Below are 21,314 nucleotides of genomic sequence, written 5' to 3'. Positions count from 1 at the left end.
AAGCTTCTATTATTATTATTGCTGAACCAATTCAACTATTCATTTTATGGAGTAATAATAGAATAGAGGATGAAAAACCCATCAAAAAGGAGACATAAAATATAGAAAAATAGCCTGCAGATGAATCACTTTAATTAAATGGCATCCAGATATGCTCCCCAGTAAGTGGACGTACATATGAGCCCGGCAATTAGTCCAGTGTCCGACTCGGACTCGTTTGATTAATAAGCGCCCCCGCTGACTTTTGCGACTTTTCTCCGTCTTTCCTTCCTTCTTGCCGGTTTTTCCCTTTTTTTCCGCTGGCACGAACGGAAAACAAATTTGCCTTCATTCAACATTTGACGTATGCCGGGTATCTGGAATTAAAGCAGTTCAGATTTCGCAGCAAATGGCTCGCACACGGGTCCAATGGGCAGCCAGCCCACTTTCTCCCACTCCCACTACTTTCTCCACTTCAACTTGGGCTCCTGCTGCCAGTGGCTTTTGTCTCTGAGCCGCTTTTGTTTGTTGTGTAATCTATGCGCTCCATGGCACAGCTGTTTGTCCAGACGCCCCCCGCCCTCCACCCCCTTTCCACTCCCGAAACGGGCCAAGAAAAATGCCAACAATTAAGTGGCCAACAGCGCCGCAATGTAGGCAATGCATTAATTTAATTAAAAGCGCTCGCCAGCGCTAAAATTTGAAAATTGTGTAAATTCAACGTATTTAGAAAACACTCGAGAGCGTTTAGTGCTCGACGTGCTAAGCTTGCAACGGGGGGATATACGATATACATCCGAATTGGAATAGCGCACCCCTCGAGGCCACGCCACTGGCCAAGACAAAGGTCAGTAGCCTTATCAGCAGGGCGCTCTCTTAGCCCGCTCTTACTGGCCTTCTCGCTCTTCCGAAGCTCCGACGTGCAAGCGGTGGCTAATTAAACGCAGCATCCCAAAAACCGAGCCGGAACCGAGGGTTTTTTGTTTACATTTCCCCTCCGAACTTTCCACTCTCGCCCTGCGCACTGTGCTCCCAGCTTTTGTCCCAAAAATCCACGAGTTTCCGAGCCGAGTGCCCGAACGGGCGACGAATTCGTGCATCTTGTGGATACGCAGCATCCCACGGATTCATTTGGCTGCAGAACTCGCTCGAGTCAGGTTGTCTGAGCGGCAGAAAGCGGAAAAGGGCCACTTGGCCAGAGATCCCCAGTCCAATCAATACTCGGAGCAACAGCCGGCGGCCAGGCTTTAAGTTGAGCGATGATGACAGCTGCGGCGGTGGCCACTTAAAGTCGCCGGCGGCCAAAACACCGGAAGCAGCTAAGCGGAAATTGGAAAAGCCCCACTCCCGTGCCCCAGCCACACATTTCGCCATGTAAGTAAGCGTGTTTAAATCATCCGAGTGTCGAGCGTCGAGTGTCGAGTGCGTGTGTGTAGCATAATTTTAAGCTGCCAGTGGAAAATATGTTGCGTGAGTGAGCCAGATAAATGAGTTCCCCGAGGAAATCGCTTGTAATGCCATCTCGGCGCATCTCGGGGGAAGGCGAGCGTGAGTCTCTGGACCTGTGCTAAATCAATTAAATGGCTAAATGGCAGTTGAAGCCGTGGCCCCATAAATTACCATCTATGACAGCCATAATCTGTTTCACTTTCGCCTTTTTATGGGCCTGCCTTTTCATATTTTTAAACGGGAAATTTATGAGCTGCCCGAACAAAGGAGGAAAAGTTTCAATATATTTGCTGGAAAGTTTTCCACTTTCACAGATTGTTATTTATTCGCCATCGATATTAGCATAATCAGGCCAAAAAATAAGACGGCATATGGCGGCGCAAACAGCAACGTCACAATCGAAGGGCAGTGGGGAAAAGAAAAGAAATGAATTAAATAAAAATAAACACACATACCGAAAGAGCGCAGCTCCGGGCGGGCAAACAAGCGCGTGAGAAACCAAATTGAATTGAATTGCTTGACATGACGACAGTGCCCCAACTCCCAGGCTCATTTCTCAGTCCGGAGTCTCGGCTTTTCGGTCTGGTTATGCCATTGAAACTGGCACTAGGCTGCAAGGCAACGCCCCCACCCTAAAGCCACCCACTCCCACATCCCATGAACCACCCGCAGCCACCCACAACCCAACACCCACCACCCACTACCCCTCTACACACACACATACGACTGCTGTGGGGTTTCGTATGCGACTTTTGGGTAAAATTTTATAGCAATTTATTTGCTCTCCGCCGGCAAAAGGAAGTTCTCTGTGCGAATACATGAGCGGAGTCCCGAGGTCCTGTGGGGGAGGGGGGTAGGGCGGTGGGCGAGGGGGCGTGGCATCATTACAATTTGAAGCCACGCCTGGTCGTGCCTTCATTTGGGTCCAGAAATAAATGCCTTTTGCACTTACACAGCCTTTGAGTGTGTTCGCATACATGTAGATACCCAGATATCCCGGGATACAAAGATACACAGATACAGGGATACAGGGATACTGGGATGGTGGGGTGATGGGATGGTGGGATGCTGGGTTGCTGGGAGGTGTGTGCAGGAATCCTGGCAGTTACCAGGCACATCATTACTTATTTATGATTATTTGATTGCACAGCCGAGGGATGAGCGAATCAAGTATGTAGAATAACATGCAGGCATGGGTTTAATTATAATAATCTTAGAATAGCGCTAGGCAAACGGTATGCTTATGAGGCGGGGAGCGAGCTGGCCACCACTTGTTGATGGATTTTTATTGGTTTAATGTCACACATTTTATTGTGGCCCCTTCTGGCTCTGATTTAAATGGAAGAGCGGGCCACTTCCGCTGCGGAGCTGCCCGATAAGCCCTCATTATCATTTTCGACGAGGGGCTCGCACACATTTCGATAATGAAATGTCTGACATGCACCCGCACACTCGAGCGCAGAGCACACAACACACAACACACAGCACACATCACACAAACGGACAAACGGACAAAGTGAGCTCATTGTGGCAGATAGAGATACACAGATGGAACAGATTCGGATACAGATACTCCACGCACTGATTTTAGTTTGCTCTGCCAATTGTTGGCAGGCACGAACACTGCTCTAATCTCAGCAGCACACACACTTAGTGCGGTGCAAACGCAGATGCAGATACAGATACAGATACAGAAATACCGAGTTTCAGATAGAGATACGGATACATTCGTTCGAGTATTCGAGGCTGCTTGCATTTCAAATGGTGCTGTTCGGTTCGGTTCTGTTCTGCTCTGGCGGACGGAAATCGTTTATTAAACATTCAACTCTAGCTCAGAGAGAACCGTTCCCACTCTGCATCCGAAATACGTATCTGAATGTATGGCATTTCCATATCGCAGCTCGTTTATTTCAATTACTTCATACGAGCAAAACGGCTTCTCGTCTGCCAATTTTCCAATTGAATTGTCTTTAATATATTAATAATAATGCCAGGCCCGAATTTTGACGCTGTTGGTTTATTAGCAGGTCCTTGGCCGAGTCCCTGCCTCGTCCTCGCCTGCCGCGAATTAGTCACAATCGATTTAGCAGCTCGTTACGCCAACCGCCAAAAACACGAAGGCGCTCAACCAGGAAGCCAGCCAAATAGGCCAAAATATGTTCACGCATCAACCAAATTAGCGTTGGGTTTTCGGGAATGGGGCGGCTGTTAAGGGAGGGGTATAGCTTTAAGTAAGATGGGAGTGCTTAAAACATCACTAATATGTTACTTAAGGGGGAAAATACTAGAACAATGTGAGAAATTGCTAGCCTACATCCATTAGAAGGGTAGAAACCAATTGCATTATATATACACTATTATAAATCAAACACATTTACACTGATTATATCTGTAAACATACAATTCCTTTTATGGCTTTCTTCCCATTATTTATTTCATATTAAACTATGTGTGTATAGCCTCAAGACTTAAAATTACCAACGTGTTTCTAATGCAATTTACCCATCCTTCAGTCCATAAAACTTTAACCCAATTAGCCCGAAGTCATCATCAATAAAAGGTCCCAAAGAGGAAAGAACGTTGTTGCCAGTCTGTTTGCAAATAATCCCACAGCTTAAGCCACAGGCCATGCATAATCATAGACCCCCACCCATAATTTTCATCACCTCCTATCTGTTACAAATCCCAAGCAACAACGGGAGCCACAAAAACCCTAAAAACCAGAAAAACTCCTAAAAGCCGATGCTCGGCCAGAACTAAATACCGTTATCGTTTAAAAAATTAAGAAGAAGAAGGGAGAGCGGGGGAAAAATGGAAAACTTTTCAAAACAAAACTGTGCGGTTTCACTTTGTTAACAGCTCAGAGAATGTTTGGCTCGGCTCGCCACGGGCTTCTAATTCCAGGGGGTCGGAAAATGGGTTGGGGGCTATATGGCTATATGGCTATAGAACCCGGATCAGGGCCGGAGCCGGACCAACAACAGCCGCAAATAATGCAGACAATCTTTTAAAAGACCGCACAGTTGCACGCCATATGTGTGTGTGGATATTGGCATATTATGAATTTTCATAACTTTTCCTGCAAAAATGTAAGCTGCACGGCCAGTTACACCCACACAGCAAAAACATTGGGGAAAACTTTCGATATTTTATAGAATTTTTATGGCCGGGGGTGCTCGGGGCGGATCGAAAAGTTGTAACTAAAATATTTTGCTCAACTCACGTGGGAAAGATGAACAAAAGTGCAGCATACTTTTCGAGTGGCAGGATGGTGTGCAGCGCGTCGATAAATGGCCGGAGGGCGTTTTATTTGTTCGCCGCTCCCCCGATTTTCCACTTCCCCGCCGGGCACTTGTACTTGTTCTTGTTCTTATGTTGCCGGTCGGTCCCCCGGCAGACATCAAACAACTCCTGACGTGCCTTTGCATAATCCTGCCCCGGTCAGCAGCAGTTGGAGCACGTCCTGGCCGCCGCCTTCGCCATCGCCTTCGCCTGTTTTCGCCTTGGCTTTAATCATATTTCCATCGGGCACACACTGCGCATATTGAACAGCCCGTCGCCAAAGCTCGCTCAAATGTCCCCTGACTTTTTGTCAACTTTCCGTGTGGGATAATTTTTTAATCTCCGCAGGGAGACGAGGATGCAGCTGCCTCGTTGCAGCCATCAAAAGGTCCTCGATGCATGCGAGTGGCTGCTGGCGAATGTGGCACGTACTCGACGATGACTTGCCAGCTTTGCCAGCCAACACGCCCACAATTTAACGTCTGCTTATTTGCCTGCTCATCGTGCACTGGCAGAAAATGGCTTTGTTTTTGTTCTTCAAACTATTTAAATATAAATTTATTTTTCTTCATACTTTTATTCGGTTTTTTTTTTTTTTAGTGGTTCGACAACTTTAATTTTGCGATTATTTTTATTTACTTTCTTGTAGAAAAAATAAGGAAAACCAATCTTTTCTTTTTTAAATTATAATTAAATTCTGTTGCTATACAAACTAAAAGAATTTGTCACTTTTTAAAACAAACCAAACTATAAGAATCGTCAACTTTTTAATTTTAAAGGAATAGGAATTTTGTAGCTTTTTTTAAGTATGGTTCTATTGAGAAACCTAAGATAGTAAATTAAGTAATTGTCACTTGAGATACTTTTTACCGGACAAACTGTTCAGTACTAACCACTGCAACCGTATTGCCTGTGTATCACTTTTTTGGTCCTCTTCGAGCTCCTCGATGTTTGTTTTTCTTTCCATTAGGTGGACAAATCGCCTCAAGTATTTAAGCTGGCCCGCCCCCGTTTTTCCGACATTTCCGCTGGCGGATGTTGGGGCGAGTTTCAAGTAAATTAACGTTAATTAACGGAAGTTTGCCGGCAGAGCGCCACCTGGCGGCGGGAGAATTCGTAATGGCGCTTTGCTCATTTGCCTTGAGGTTGACAAATTAGTTGGGAGTGGGGTTGGGTGGTTTCTGGCATGGGCAGGGGTTAGGGGGTGGTGGTGCAATGAACAGCTGTAAGTTCCGGCAGCACACACACTCCCCCTCGAATGCCGGCCATGGTTCAGGGATCGGGACTTGGCTTTTGCCATTTGGGCCCCGGCATCCGCACATACTCGCATATTCAATGCTCACTCAAGACAATGGGAACTTATAGCATGCTTCAGATACTAACGCCCCCTCCCCCGTGGCCACGCCCCTGTCAATGGGCCAGGCCAAACAATGGCGACAAACAATTGAAATCTGTGCGCTTTGTTTTAGGCCACCGCATCCACGCTTGGCAACCTTTTTGCCCACTGAAAAGGTTTGTCCTTGCCAGCCGGGGTTGTCTCTGCCCCCGAACCCCCTGGAAGCCCCCCTCAGGCGGCACAGTGGCCAGCAGTCCGGCAATTTGCCGGCAAAATAGAAATTTGTACAGATTTTAATTAAGGCCGCAAGGAGACAGCATCGAGTGAAAAGGAATCGCCCGGCGACGAGTGACGAAGGACAATCATAATTGCGGAAGCCAGCCAGCGAGGGTTGAGGCTCTCGGCCCGCCAAATGCGAAAAAATGTATTTGAAGAATCGCTAAAAAGCAAACGCCAGGCAAACAATGCACTCGGAATGCGGGACCACCGTCGCACCCCTCTGCTTTTTGCCTAAAATCCATTGAAACGACACGGGATTTGTGTATGAGAAATTAATTATCGCATAATTTTATGGCTCACTGACATCTGAAGAGTTTCATTTACCACTTTTTGACAGATTTCGTTCGCTCCGCCTTTGGCACTGCATCCTTTGTCGCCTTTCCGCAGTCGTCCTGCTCTCCTGCCGCATCCTGATTGATTGGTGCTTTTTAGGGGTAACCGGGTTAAGAGTCTTCAAAAAGGGTTCTCAGCGCTTCAAGCACAGTAAAAGCTTTCGATTTCTGAGAGGGGAATCGGCAGAGATTTAGTGTGGAAAATGCGATTTGATGTGGATTTTTTGCATTCAAAGTTCCACATCATATTGCCTTAAGTCTTGATATCTTTGTAATATTATATTATGTAATGTATGAGGCACTTTAATGTTCGAAAGAAATCGAGTCCCTAGTTTTCGTTTCCTATTTTGGCCCTTCCAACTTGTCGAGGAAACCTTAAACGTGGCCTCGAAAATATCATATTTAATCCCATGTTTGCCCCCAGGGTTTCCGTCTTGAGTGGGTTTCCTTCTGGGAATGATTCGCGGGTGTAGTTTCGGTATAATGGTTACTTGAAATTCCAAACGCACAAGGACCACGCCCACGCTGCTCGATTTCGAGGCCATTATCTGAATTTGTTTGTAAATCATTGCCAAATGTTAATTCAATAGCTCAATCAATGCCAGGACGCGATGTTCCCTTGCCCGAACTCAAGATGGGAACAGCCAAGTTCAATGCCAAGTGGTTGGGGTTGTTCAGACCCTTCTTTGTCTCTTTCGCTGGCCTCATTGTTGTACTCGTATTCCTACTTGATCTGTTTGCCATTTGGCGTACACAGAGAGAAACGCAAGTTGTATCCTAAAATAAAACATTTTAGGAATACAATATTAGGGATATGATAGGAAGGGAATATTTTGACAGTAATACATAAGACTAGAAGGCGTTCTTTGTTGTAGATTTTCACCGTGTAGGATGTCGAATAAAAAATTCCAAACTGTAGTAGTAGGCTTTGTGCGAGCATCGCGATATTCAACAGATGTTGTAATTGCTCATAAAACCTGATGACGCTGCCCCATTTGAGGGAAGAGGAAGAGCGGCAAACGCTTGCATATGGCAGTGGCATCTTCCATCTCCCTCTGCCCCTCCCATCCCCCATGGAAATAATTTATATTTAAAGATGTACGAAAGAGCGGAGCGAAGACGGGCAGCTTGACATCAGCATTCATACGTCAGACCCCGATGAAAAGAGTGAAAGAGTGAGGGATAGATAAAAGCAGAGAAAATTTGCATATGCTGGGTCCCAGCCTGCTCATCTTTGCTCCGGTTCGCTTTTTGTTTTCTATTCGAAATTTCGAATGCTTAGCTGCGCGCTCAGCAAAACTTTTTGTCCGACTAATTTTTATGCACCCACTTTCCCTGAGTCCCCGGAACCCTACCTTTCGGAGCATTTCGCATGCTGTGACGCAAACAAAAGGATTTTCGTGGGCAAATCCCTGGGTCCAAAAAAAAACATGCCTTTGACATGTGTTTCGCAAATGTTGTTGGCATTTCCTCCGTCTCTCTTTTTCCTTATTTTTGCAGATTTCATTGTCGTTTCCTTGGGCAAAAGCCAATCGTAACCGTTCTAATGCGCGATAAAAAAATAAAAAAGAAAAGAATTATGAATAGTGTGCGAGCGAGAGGGTGGATAAGGCGCAGGCCATCTCGCTCTGGCGGGCGCAACAAGCGATCACTGATAAGCGGCGAGCGAAAGAACCGTAATGGAAGCGAAACACCCACTCTCCCACTCTGTATTCCACTCTTTTACGCTCTCTCTGTTCTTTTCTTGCGTTCCCTGTTCCATTTCAATTATACCGAACGCTTCTTTTGCCTTTACAGTTTTCAAATTTCGACCGTTGCGACAAAAACAACCATTTGTGCGGCGAAAGTGGTGGCGAGCGGAACGGAGCGGAGTGGTTCGGAATGAAAAGGGTATCAGGATGTGTTCGCCCACTTACGCACCCATTCCGAACGTGAAAGAAAGCATTAGAAGCCCATTAACCCATTAAGTAATACTGCGATAAAGACTACGAATTCTACCGCATAATTGCCCCCAACCGCGAGAATCGACGAGTAACCCGTTGCTGCCGCCCCTCGATGGAGCAGGGTTCCAGAGCCATCCATCCAACAATTAAGCGATCCGCGCCTGTTAATTGAAGTGCCGGACGGCAAACAGATCAGCATTGGGACCGGAGATTGGAATTTCATTCGGGTGAGTTGCGGTGAAGTCTGGGTCAGATCCCGGGTTTACTCATCGCCGTAATTTAAGTACTTCGCCTGCCACATGGCCACGTATACGCACACAAAGACAGTGCAAACAGTGCGAGTAATACCGAAAATACATACGCTTATCGCCCTACAAATTGCTCGGCGAGCTGATAAGAAAGCCACATAACGGACCCAAACCGAACCGAACAGAAAGGCGACACAAAGAGGGCAGAAAGAGGAGAAGGTGGGGAATGGGCATGTCATTGTACGGTCTGCTGTCCGTGACGTTTCGGGATCTTATCTCGGAACAGATCTACCCGAGTGTCCTTTTCAAATGGGTTTCTGATGAGGGGGCATCTATTGAAGAAGTTAGCAACAAAGAACTTTAAGTGCCAAAGGGAATATTTCGAGACTTACAAAGATTCGTTAGGGAACGGGGTTAACAAAACCCGATCGGCACTTTAAAGTGGAATAAGACCTGGCCTTGTAAAATGTATGAATTTCTTAGGGCCTTTCATATTAAGTTTTTAAACGATTTGGAAGTACAGTTAAAATCGGTATATCGAAGAACTCTGGATATCGAAGTTTTAGTTCATTGGCGAGTTAAGTTTTGCTAAAATGTAAGATAAGTTTAGAAATAATTAGAATCCTTATACAGTTCCATGCTGGAATTATGCAAACTTAAGGTACACTCCTTATGCGACATATCCTGTTCTATATTTCCGCACATTGCTCATTAGCAGCCAGGAGACTAACGATTTCGGCAAAAGATCCCCGACATCCCTTGGAAACAGGATATTCGGGTTTCCTTGGGTCCAGGGTGTTGTGCGAACTTTGAACCGCGCTAAGTTCTCGACCGCAAACATTGAGAACAACCAGAACCAGAACAGTGCCTGTCAAACAGTATTTTTTGGCAGAGTTTCCTTTTCCTCTTTGGCTGTCGCTGGCCCGCTCTCGTGTCATAAATTTCGCTTTTATCATATTATTTAATTTTGTTATGTCTGCTCTGGGCTCCCTCTTTGCTGAGCGAAAAAAGCGGACTGTGAGATACACACAACAAACAGATCCGAAAGCACAAGCGCAGACACAGATACAACTACATGCCCCATTGGGAGCAGCGAAAATGATAGCAGCGAATGTATCTGTACCGCTGCATGTGTGTGTGTGCATGCCACAGCAATAACAGTTAATTTATTCCAATTAAGGGATTTTCCTGTTGAATATGCGACTCTGTAGAGATACTCTCCCCCGACCGACTGAAATTGTTGAGCCAAACGCTCTCTATATCTCACCTCTTTGCTGCCTTTCGGTTTTTTCCCATTTTGCTGTTTTGCCTGCCAGCCTTTTCAGCTTTTTTCACGAATTGTTTGTGTGCCCACGGGGATTTCGCTGTCTGTTTGTTGTTAGTTAGTTCTCTGTTTTTCGTCGCGCCACATTTTTTCATTACATTACGCAGGAGTCAGAGTGGAAAAAATTAGCAACATGTCGCACGTTTTTTCGCATCCTTGCGGGACCCGCTGTCGGCCGTGTCCTTGTGCTAATTTCGTGGGCCGCCCCCAGCTAATTTTGTTTATGTTTTCATTTATTTTCCACATCCTCTGCGTGCAAACATTTTAATAAATGCCCTCGCCAGAGCCAAAACAATTTCCAAATAGCTCAAAGAGTTGCCCGACTGAGGGGCTTTTTCGGGGGAGGGAAGCGGAAGCGAAATTTATGCGCACATTGAACGCATTGGCCCCGCTACCCACACACTCGCACTCGCACTCACACCAGCCCATTGCTTCGATTATTAAAATTCTAATTGAAATTCAAATGCGCGACGTTGTTGCCGTCGCTTATCGCTTAAGTGTCGGCGTCGCCGTCGTTCCACATACATTTCGTATGCCCCATTCCCAGCCAGCTGCCGCGTGCCCCATGTGCCCCACATGCCCATTGTTGCTAGCCCCCCATAACCATCTGCCCCATGCCCTCCCCTTCTCCCGACGCCCCCGAGCTTTGGCTTCCGCTATGCGGGCCTCGCCAGGAAGTGGACAGTTAAGCAGCAACTCGACTCAACTCAACTCAAATATGGGATATGGGCATGGGCCTAGGAGCAATAGGGGGCGTTACTGGTCCGGGGTCTGGAGGGGGAAGAGTTTTATTGACAGTGCCAAAAGCGGTGAGACTGCCCCGTCCGTCAACTCTAAAACACTGATTACAAGTATTTTATTGATTCATTTAATAAAATGTAATGCCATTAAAAGTCTAGAGGAATCTCAAAGTATTCCATTCAATTCGGCTTAGTTTTAATAACATTGGTTAATAAATTTCAGCTCCTCAATTTTTTATCAGCACATGTTTCATAAGCAAGCTTAATACATTCCCAAGAACACACTTTATCATAGCCTTATACAATCTTTAAGCTCTTTAAAGAATAATTTAATCTGGTTTCCCTTTTGCTTTGACAAATAAGAGGCTTATACAAGTTTTAATGTAAAAAAACAGACGTTTACTTGAAAGCTTAGAAAGAACTATAAAAAACTGAAAAATAATATCAAAATTTTCATAAACATATTATTATTTTTTAGTCATAAATATTTTGTTGAACCTTGAGTTTTTTATACGTTTTTAATTTAAAGAAACAGATGTTTACTTGAACACTTGGAAATATTCCATTAAATGTCAAAGAAGTAACATAATCGTTCAGAAAACTATTTATTTTCTGTGGCCTAGGAGAGGTCATTTTCATCAAAAGATAATGACATTCCCCATCCTGGCTGTACTCCGTATCCTATTTGCTGATTTCTTCATTTGCTTGTCGCATCATTAAATGCAATTAATCAAATTCGGCCTGGTCATGCGTGTGCGGTTCGCAATCTAGACGGGACACAATGTCTTCCATGTAATCTGTCAAATTAGCCATGCAAATCACACGAGCCTGCATCTTTGGGAAACCGAGGAGCCAAAGATCTCAGATGTAACTGGGTCTGCGGTCGTCCTGCCGGATGCTCGGTGGTGGCTCCGGTTTCGTCCTGCCATCAATTAAATTGACTTTGCTGCCTCCGCCATCGCAGTGATTAATTAGCGTCTTGATGCGGAGCATAGGGGTGTGTGCGTACGACTATATGTCGGCTGAAAACATTTCCAATTGATTGGCATTTTCTCGGAGGCATTTGGTAGGCAAATGAGCTGGGCGACATCCATTATGCAGTCGGTTTGGAGCCAAACAATGCCCTTCAATTGATGTCGCCGAGCCACATAGTTATCTGCAACTGCAGCTCGGCTTTTTATCGCCTTCCCCTCGAAACGCCAGCTCAAGTCGCCCATATTTGCATATATGTATGTACTCCCTATCCGGCGGTCTTATCGCAGACCACAAACTACTCCCCAAGCTGTGGCTCTAAATCTTGGGAATTGGCGTTTAATCTCAATTCAAAGAACCCAAATGGCAGGGAAAATACCAGAAATGCGATGCCCGCACACATTCCAAAGCATTTTGTGCTGACTGGAAGAAATAATAAACTGAAAAAGCGAGACAAAGTTGCCAGTAAACACGATATGGGCTAACAACTGTTGGATCCAATCGGTTGGGCTTGAGTTGGAGTTTCAGCTCGGTATGGATTGCAATTCGAGTTTGGGTTTATCTGCAATCATAATCGCCGTCGTTATCCTCTCGGCTATTGCCCATTTCCGGAGCATTTTGTGGCATTTATGATTTAATGTTAATTACACGAATATTGCAACTGCAGCGGCAACAACAACTTCCGTTGATTTGGTTTTGTGGCCTGCTTATTGAATATTTGTCCACAGCAAAGTTATACTTAATTAAACAACAAACAAAACGCAAAGAATGGGGGCTGCGAAACAATTACATATGCATGGCATAATTTATGAGCGTGTTGTGTAATTGGAAAATGTTAATAGTTGTCCATAAACAAATTTCAAGCCCATCTACCAGCGATTGGCCGTCCGGGCTTTTTGCTAATTAAATGCAAATATTCTGGCCATGTCTCGCTCTCCCTTTCTTTCCCCGGCTTTGTCTCGCTCCGCCGCAATTTGAATGTTTCGTAAATCCTTTCCAATTCAGTTGAGCTAAAATGTATCTAAATCTCGATATGTATCTGTATCTGTACGCCGCCGCCGCTGCCTCTCCATCTGCATTTCCAATTTGCATTTGATTTTATATTTATGACATTTGTCTCGCTTCGCCCCGTCTCTCTCTCGCCGAGTGTCCCCTCTCTTTCATTGTAGTTCTGTGGCCGGGGCTAAACGCTTCACTTGATTGTTTTGATTTCCACATTTCGAACCATTTGGAACGATTTTGTGCACGGCTCGGTATTTGCATGCCAAATTCATTTGAAATGCGAACGCATTTGCATAGCCACACACCATCCGTTCGCCTGAAAATATCCGAAAAGCCGTGTGCGAGATGTCAACATGCCACGTCCACTCCACTTTGGCCTACGCACAAACTAGACAATCAGAAGGGCACAGCCCAACGACCCATCATCATCAACGCCAGCTTGTAAATTGATTCGAGCATATTTCATTTCGGATTTTCCACTCATCAACTGATTTTTATCTTCACCTCTATGCGAATGGCATTCCAGTTCCTTTGGCCTGCAATTCCCATTTACATGCAGGTAAAACTAAATAAATATTAACTTCTTGTTTGTCCAAATTCTACGAGATTTTCATTGAACAAATTGGTCAGGCAAAAGCAAAAGCAAACTTTTATTCATAATTGCGAGATGGGTAAATGTTTTGCCATGAATCATGTGCTTGGGAAAAGCTGAAAAGCTGCCAAAAATGAGAAATGTTTGTGAGCACATCGGAATGTCTGCGTCTGCCTTAGTGGCTTTCGAGGGAGCGCAGGGTGTATGAAAAATGGGGGTAAGTTCGGTCTTGTGTTATTTATTTGTGTTGCATTACTTAAATAGTTAAACTTGGATGAAATATAGAATTCCATTGCATTTTTCAGTAGGTTCTTGTCTTAGAAAGAGCTTGGGACATTTAACATTTAAAAAAAAAAATATAAATTTATGAAGTGAATGAATGAAATAAAATTGAAATTTATAAAATATATATTTACTAACATTTTTATAGTTTATTTGTTAAATACAGAAATCATTTTTAATGGCTAACCGCTCTAATGGCTGTATTTCCCTATCTAAACAGTTTACAATTCAACAGAGACTTTATGTATTTACCATATAAACTGCACTAAAACTTTCTGAACTTCCCTGCAGCACTCCATTGAACCAAAGCCGGCGAAAAGTTACCCAGGAAACCAGCACAAAGCCAAACCGCACAGAGCCAAAACGCCAAAGGGATGGGGCGGACGCAACCTATTCAAAATGCAAAATGGCAAGCGTAAAATTGTTTCAATATTCATAACGTCGGCGCTAAATGCTCGATTTTCCATGGCCGTAGTGGGGCCAAACTAAGAACTCCGAAACGGAAGCGCATAAAAACTCAGTATTCGATGTCACAGGCCCATGAATGTTGACACTCTGGATCCAGGACCCAGGGATCCTGCGCCCTCGTCCTCGCCCATCCCGCCTCCCTGTTGGTCAACATGTTGGGAAATTTAAAGCACCTGGGCTGCCACCAGCAGGCCAGATAACGCAGTAGGTGCCGCACCAACAACACGTCCTGCGTGTCCTGCCCGTGGGCGATAGCAGGCCGAATCCTCGACCCGGAGCCCCCAAATTCACCCGGAACCCGATCCCGAACCCCAACCCCAGCCCCAACCCGGCCAATTGCCATTATTGGTTAGCCAAAAGCGGCAGCCGCACGACCCAGATGCAAACAATGGCCCCTCCTTCAGGATTCCCGGCCATGTCCTGTGCCTACCCACACTGACACACTCACACACACACTCTCATAAAGAGCGCATAAAAGCCGATAAGCGACATTTATGCGCCCCGAAATTCTCCCAGGAACAGGATAACCACTCTCGGCCACCTCGTTTCCATTCACTTTTCGTGTAAGTTTCAGCACTAAGCAAAAATTGAATATTTTTGGCCAATTTCAGAGAGGCGCTAATTGAAAAGGACACAGACAGGACTCAGACACGGACCCAAACAGAGGCTGCAGCTGGGAAAACGCTTTAACTTCCGCCGGAAGAAGACGAGGAGCTGGCTGCAACTCCTTGCCATGCATCAGCATCCTTTGCCATGCATCAGCGAGCTGTGAGCATGTTTGCGCCGAAGATTAAAAGCATGTGTCCGGTTTTATGTGCCACGCCCCCCAACGCCCCCCGCCGCCACCGTCTGGGGGCGGAATTTATAACCGTAAAAGTGCAACAGTGAAAAAAGCAGAGCGACAGGGAGGCAGTGGGGCAGGAGCCAAACCAGCTGGCTGGCTTATACATACATGGCAGCGTTTTACGGGGCAGAGATAAGTCCTCTGGCATCCTTTTGGCTTGGCATGGCATGGCATGGCATGGCATGGCGGCAGGATCTGCAGGAGTTGCTCCGCGTTTTGTTGCATAGTTTTGATTTATTGCAGAGCAACAACGGCTACAGCAAATTCCATTTGAAAATTCATAACGTGCAGCAGCGAGACAGGGGGTCCGGAACGTGAACGTGAATGGCATGGAAGGTGAACACAGTGGAGCGTGGAGCAGGAGGCGAGGAGCAGCGAGCAGGGAGCAGGGGCCACCGAGAACCTAGTTTATATCCGCAATATCAGGGGCATTATATTACCAGAGACAGGCCGGGACTGCGACGGGAACTCAGTTTCGGATTTGGATTTGGACTCGGAGCTAATTTTAAATGCCTCGCTTGGCATTTGGCCCCGAATGTGATTTGGAAAGTACCCATAGCCACGTCCACTTGAAGTCGCTACCCAACCGAAAACTCTGGAGAGGACTACTCGAACGGGCGAGTAAATCAATTAGCAAGTTTCCAACTAAAAGCGTTTGAAAAATATTTGAAAGGCGGCAAGGGCTTTTTGGCGAGAGCCTCTTTTGGAGCTCCGTTGATTGTTGAATTATTTATACGCCCGCATCTACATACATTTATATATGTGTGCGCTCAGTTGATTTATATATACATATGCGTTATGCAAATGAATTATGCACATGAGTTGGCAGCTAGCAGCCAAGGGCTTCTCTCCACTTTTGGTTTTTGGCTTTTCATTTGCTCCTCCGCCAGCTGCTGTTTAACACCTTTCCCCGACCCCCGAAAGCGTTTTGTCAGCCGCTTAGCCATTTCGGCTGGCAACTTCACAGATGCGCAAATGATTGATTGAGGGATATAATCGACACGTGGGGTAAGTATCCGCAAAAAAGTGTGCCAATTAAGGATAGACTAGGCTGTCCCAAGGGCTGGCCGGTGCATTCGTACCCTTATCATTCTCTCGCCCCGTGTGCATTATGAGACAACTGGACGGAGAACTGATAAGGGCTCGTATCACCAATTCATCAAGTAATCCCCATAAAATCACCATAAATCCCCCGAACCAAAGAGAGGTATGGACGCACACCTGTGCGATGGAATAAGAATAAAATGAATCCTTGTCCGCCGTGCATGGAAACCCAAAACAGAAAACAAACTAAAGGAATCTGGAATCCGTATCCCTGCAAATCCGCATTCCCATGTGGCTCTGTGCAAAATCATTTTCAAATTAGCAGCTAACGTTGCACAAAAATCACCCAACTGCTGTTGGTTTCATTCTTTCTGCAAGAGTAAATTGCAAATTGAACGTGCGCAAAAACGAAATTAAATTGTCGATAGTGCCCCCACTTTTCACTCCCTGTGTCTATGTTTGGGATATAATTTCATCAAGCTGCGATATTTAAACATTTACATTGCGTTTTGTGGTTGCGGAATTAATTAATTGCTCTTTGCCATGCAATACCAAAAGTATTTACCGGAATTCAATATTGTCATCCCGATGAATACGTTGATCTATTTATCTCCCTCGGGTAAACATAACTGAGCGAAAGCTGCATTTATGGTAAAGCAATTATCGGTATTTTATTGAATTCTTTGGGGAGTCACAGTTTTTTACGATTTTTAAATAACGCAAATAATTGGCAATTGCGGTCGGTAGTGTTTATCTACAATTACCTAAAACATAACTTAATTTGTACTATTTAAAAAAAAATTGTATATTTAATTTTGCGCTTAAATGTTTGCAAATTAAACCATTGAATAATATTGGGGGCTCTTAAGCAGCAAAAGTTTATTTCAGAGGAGTCTGTCTGGCGGTCACACTTTCAAAGATTTCGTTTTGGAGTAAATTGAAATTGATCGTATTAATTAATGCCAATCTACATTCCATTAATCATACCAATCGCACTACTATTTAAAAAGTTATGTATTACTAAGTAATGAAGTCAAAAAGGTCTTAAATGTCAGTAGTACCGCTACCAGGGCAGGTTAGGTTAGGTTAGGTAGGAGTGGTTGGAGACTAAATATTAGTCCCCTCACTTAGGCCACAATGGGCCCCTTGTGATACCACATGATCTCTGAAAGATCCGTTTCCCTAGCTCATGGGTTTTCTGCCTTCTCGAAGTATTCTGTTCTTCTTAAGAAGCATAGTAGTTTTTGAATGCTTACGGCAAGAATGCCCTGAAATTTATTTTAAAATTGGTCAACAAACTGTTTCTTGTTTAAAATTCGGTTAGCTGAGGGGCGGTTTCTAATAGTCGACACTACATTTCCATATTTCGTAATGTGAAGGCATTAAAATGCTCCATAAAAATATTATGCTTTAGTAACTTTTATTCTAAAAGTGCACAAGCCATTAATAATAATCCAAGTGGAATAGTGTTATGTTATTTGTTAATTATATTTGTATTTAGTTTCAAGAGAACATTTTAAAAGGCGTGTTAAAGTTTTTAAAAAGCAAAAGTTTAACATTTGTATAAAGCGTTTGCATCTAAAACTTCTGCCACGCCATCCGTTTGTGTTTGTATTTTTTTTATGTTATAACAATTATTATTATTTTCATTATAAATATTACTTTTGTTTTTACTTAAAATAATAAATATATTACGTATTTTGTACCTCTTTCAGTCAAGGTCCTGATTGTTAAGCTGAGTCATACTCTTTGGATCAATAAAAAAAAAACTGTAGCTCATGCTTTAGGTAAGCCATCAATCATCGAATGAAATTCAACACTGAGAGGAGCCAGGAACCTCATAATGAAGCCATAAAATTGGCGAGCAGAAGAGCTTTGACGAGCACTTTTCTTGGTCACCTCCTGGCGGGTAATTAAGTTCCGCCCAGCGGGCCCTGCCACATTCTCTGTGGGGTTAATCTATCAGCGAGTGGCGGTTACCCCTGCTCCGGGCCTTCTGCCCTCGGTTCCGTAGCCCCTGGTCGATCCACTAGTACGCACACATATCCATATCGCTCTCGCTTTAATTATCAACAATGAGCTGGGACCAATAACTGTACGCAATTCCCCGCGGTGACATTGCAGACGCTTTAATAAACAAGCCATCGGCACTTAAGGAATAGGAATAAGCAAAGTACACATTTAATGTCCCGGGCCAGAAAGCATGGAGCATAAGTACAAGCACGAGAACCAGAACGAGAACGATAACCAGAACAAGAGCGGCAATCAGCGAGGGCAGCTGGAATTATGGCAGAGCAGCGAATCAGGAGGTATCAGGAATCAGGAATCAGGGTCCAAGGACCAAGGACCAGGGACCAAGGACCAGGGACCGAAGACCAAGAAACTGCCGGCAAGGGGCGAAAAAACAATCCAACATTCATTTATTATTTAATACGAAAACGCAATTCGTGCATTCACCTGGAAACCATCAACAAACGTCACCAGCGGGAATACTTCTGCTCCTTACACACATACACATACAAATCAGACACACACACGAGTCCGGGAGGATTGCCCGCTCACACAGATACGGATACTCGAGCAGATACAGATACACACGGCAAATAGTTGGCAAGTTCGAGTGGCTGTGGCCTGAAGGCGCAGGACGAAGGACGAAGGACGCGGGACGCGGGACGCAGCCAAGCATAACGGTAAACCAAGCTGACGTTAACTGGCAAGGCGATAAAGCAGCGACACACACACAGAGACACTCAGGGCACACATACCATCGCAGCGGCCCACCATCACGGGAGCAAAAGTCTCAGTCGGACGGACACACACAAATGAAATTCAAGCAAATTGAAATTTTATTTCAGCAAATGTCTTGCTCTTTACGCTCTGCGGCTGTCTACCTCCACACAGTGCACTCAGAGAAAATATTACACTGATCCTAGGACACCAATAAAATGTTAAATATTGTATTTAATGTCTTGAGAAGAGATCTGAATTTAGAGAAGTGTAAAAACAGCACTATGAGTCTGAACAAGAAAGGAAGTTAGCTTCGGTAAGCCAAAATTTGTATATCCCCTTGCAGTTATTAGAAATAGTCAATGTTAGTTACACCATTATTCATTGTTAAGGTTTGTTGCTAACTTCAGTGATATTTAAATAAAAACGAGTTTTATAAAATATTATACCTTGAGATACATGAAAATTCCAGTGGCGGATTCTGGATTTTGTTGTGGGGATGAGCGGAATTTTCAAAACAAATTTTTTGTTGCATACTTTTGGAATACAATAACTCCTTTCATTTTTCACCACATTTAGATATATCCCCCAAATCCGCCCGTGGATACGCACTTGAAGGACTTCTTATAATAAATAGGCTTGACTTTCCGATTGCCTTTTTGTATTATTTTGACGTTAATTTCCCGATCCTGATATAGTAGTCCGATTTCTATCAAATTTAATTCGGAATTCTAAAATATTAAAAAAAATTATACATACCGAAGTGGAAAAAAATATGATGAAAAACGACGAAGAAGAATAATTTTTTTCAATAATATAGGAAATATATATGTGGATTTCTTTGGACATTTCGATGGATACACATTTTATGAAAAACAAATTTTAAGCATAAATGTAACTAAATACATTTCTTAAGCTTTTCCAATAAAACGTGCCGAATGGCCAGGATCTTTACGAAGTGGTCTAATAAACGTCTAACCACTTGATACAGTAAAAATGATTACAGGATCCTTAAACGAACAAGGCAAACTTTTACCGAATGCCTCGATTATCAAATACCCGTCTCTCGGTTGACCAACTTCACCAGTGACTCTTGGTTGGCTAAACTTTGTTTTCGATAAATCATAATTATCTTCTACCAATATCAAATTATGGTAAAAGGGAAATTAGTCAAGTCCTGACAAATAATTTTCAATGCTTTGACTATAATATACCCCTTACTCAGCTAATCAATTTAACTTATGAACTTATGGTCCGTTCTAAAATAAAATGTACAATAGTTAAAATATTCCCAAGTTTTGTCGTTTTTGCGATTTGTGGGCGCTAGAGGGGGCGTGGTTGGTAGTAGAAGAATCTACATGTCATATGTTAACTATCTGGCTTTCATAATGTGGGTGTCAGATCGACTGTTTGCGATTTCGAAACGGCCGCCTAGGGTCGAAAACTTATTTTGCTCATAACTTTCCGGTCCGAAAATACAAATTCTTTGAAAATGTGGGCGGCAGAAAGACTTTATCGTTAAGTTCGTATGTGGGCGTGTCAAACTTGTTTTTAGGGCAATATATAGGTTTGGAAGAATCTAATTATTCTAGCATTAAATCTTAAGGTGCTACAGTTTTGTGAGGTTTAAGGCCTTAGGGCGGGTCTTACCCCCTGCTGAAGTGCACTTTCGCTGCGCAAGAATCTCTAGAATCGGCATGCCTCATCGGAACATTCAATATACCCTTTTATCTCTGAAGTAATGGGTGTAATTATTCGTAAAATAAAGTAAGTGCATTTATTTTTACTTGTACTGACTTTAGTCAGAAGTTTGGTCTAACACAAGCGAAGATGTTTTTAAGTTCAGGAATGCATTTCTCTTTACCCTCATCCATCGATAATTATCTGTTAAAATAGAGCTCAGGATATTGGTTCATAATGCATATATTTCTCGGCTTGGCAATCAATATTTGGTAAGGTTTTTCTCTAAGCTTAGCCGCCCTTCGAGGCACCCACTCAGCCGGCGAGCAAATCACCCCCTGGATGTCCTGTCTGGCACTTGGTTCTTGTTGGTTTCGTTGGTCATCCTTAAGTTGCGCGATTTGTTGCACTTTTCAATTTAGATAAATTAAAAACAATGCCACAGAAAACTTTGCTGTGCTTGCGGTAAATGTTAAATGTTTGCCAAGAATCAAACTTGAGAGTTCCACCGCCACCTAGAGATGCCGACACTTTGTGGACCCAACTTGTAATCGCCCGGGAATTGTGCACTTTTGTTTGTTCTTTCGTACGCCCGACCCCGACCCCCAACCCCACCTACGACCCCGGCTCCCCTTGGATCCGTTTGTTTATTGCAGTTCGGGGGCCTTGGGGGAGGTGCTGGGAATACGAGGAGTACGTGCAATCGATGCTGCTGGCAATTCAAGTGAAAAGAACGAAGGATCCTCTGCGGGGCTAAGCTGCAGCTGGAATTCAGGGAATACGCCGGAACA

The 21,314-nt window shown here is 44.1% G+C and overlaps 1 protein-coding gene and 1 long non-coding RNA gene across 2 annotated transcripts; both read left to right on the top strand.

The window, feature by feature from the left end:
* The first annotated feature begins 151 nt into the window (after positions 1-151).
* Positions 152-8,577, top strand: LOC119549480. Its single transcript, XM_037857583.1, has 3 exons — positions 152-161; positions 1,095-1,353; positions 8,455-8,577. Exons 1-3 carry the CDS (start codon positions 152-154, stop codon positions 8,540-8,542), a joined length of 357 nt encoding a protein of 118 aa, XP_037713511.1. The 3' UTR covers positions 8,543-8,577.
* A 23-nt stretch (positions 8,578-8,600) lies between these two features.
* LOC119551895 lies at positions 8,601-19,213 on the top strand. Its single transcript, XR_005219558.1, has 3 exons — positions 8,601-8,827; positions 14,052-16,080; positions 17,832-19,213. It is a non-coding gene; the product is annotated as an uncharacterized LOC119551895 (long non-coding RNA).
* Positions 19,214-21,314: the final 2,101 nt, after the last annotated feature.

Source organism: Drosophila subpulchrella, chromosome 2R (genome assembly GCF_014743375.2).
Source record: "Drosophila subpulchrella strain 33 F10 #4 breed RU33 chromosome 2R, RU_Dsub_v1.1 Primary Assembly, whole genome shotgun sequence".
NCBI lineage: Eukaryota > Metazoa > Arthropoda > Insecta > Diptera > Drosophilidae > Drosophila > Drosophila subpulchrella.
Note: the sequence above shows the minus strand (reverse complement) of the source record. Positions and strands in the feature narration are given on the sequence as shown.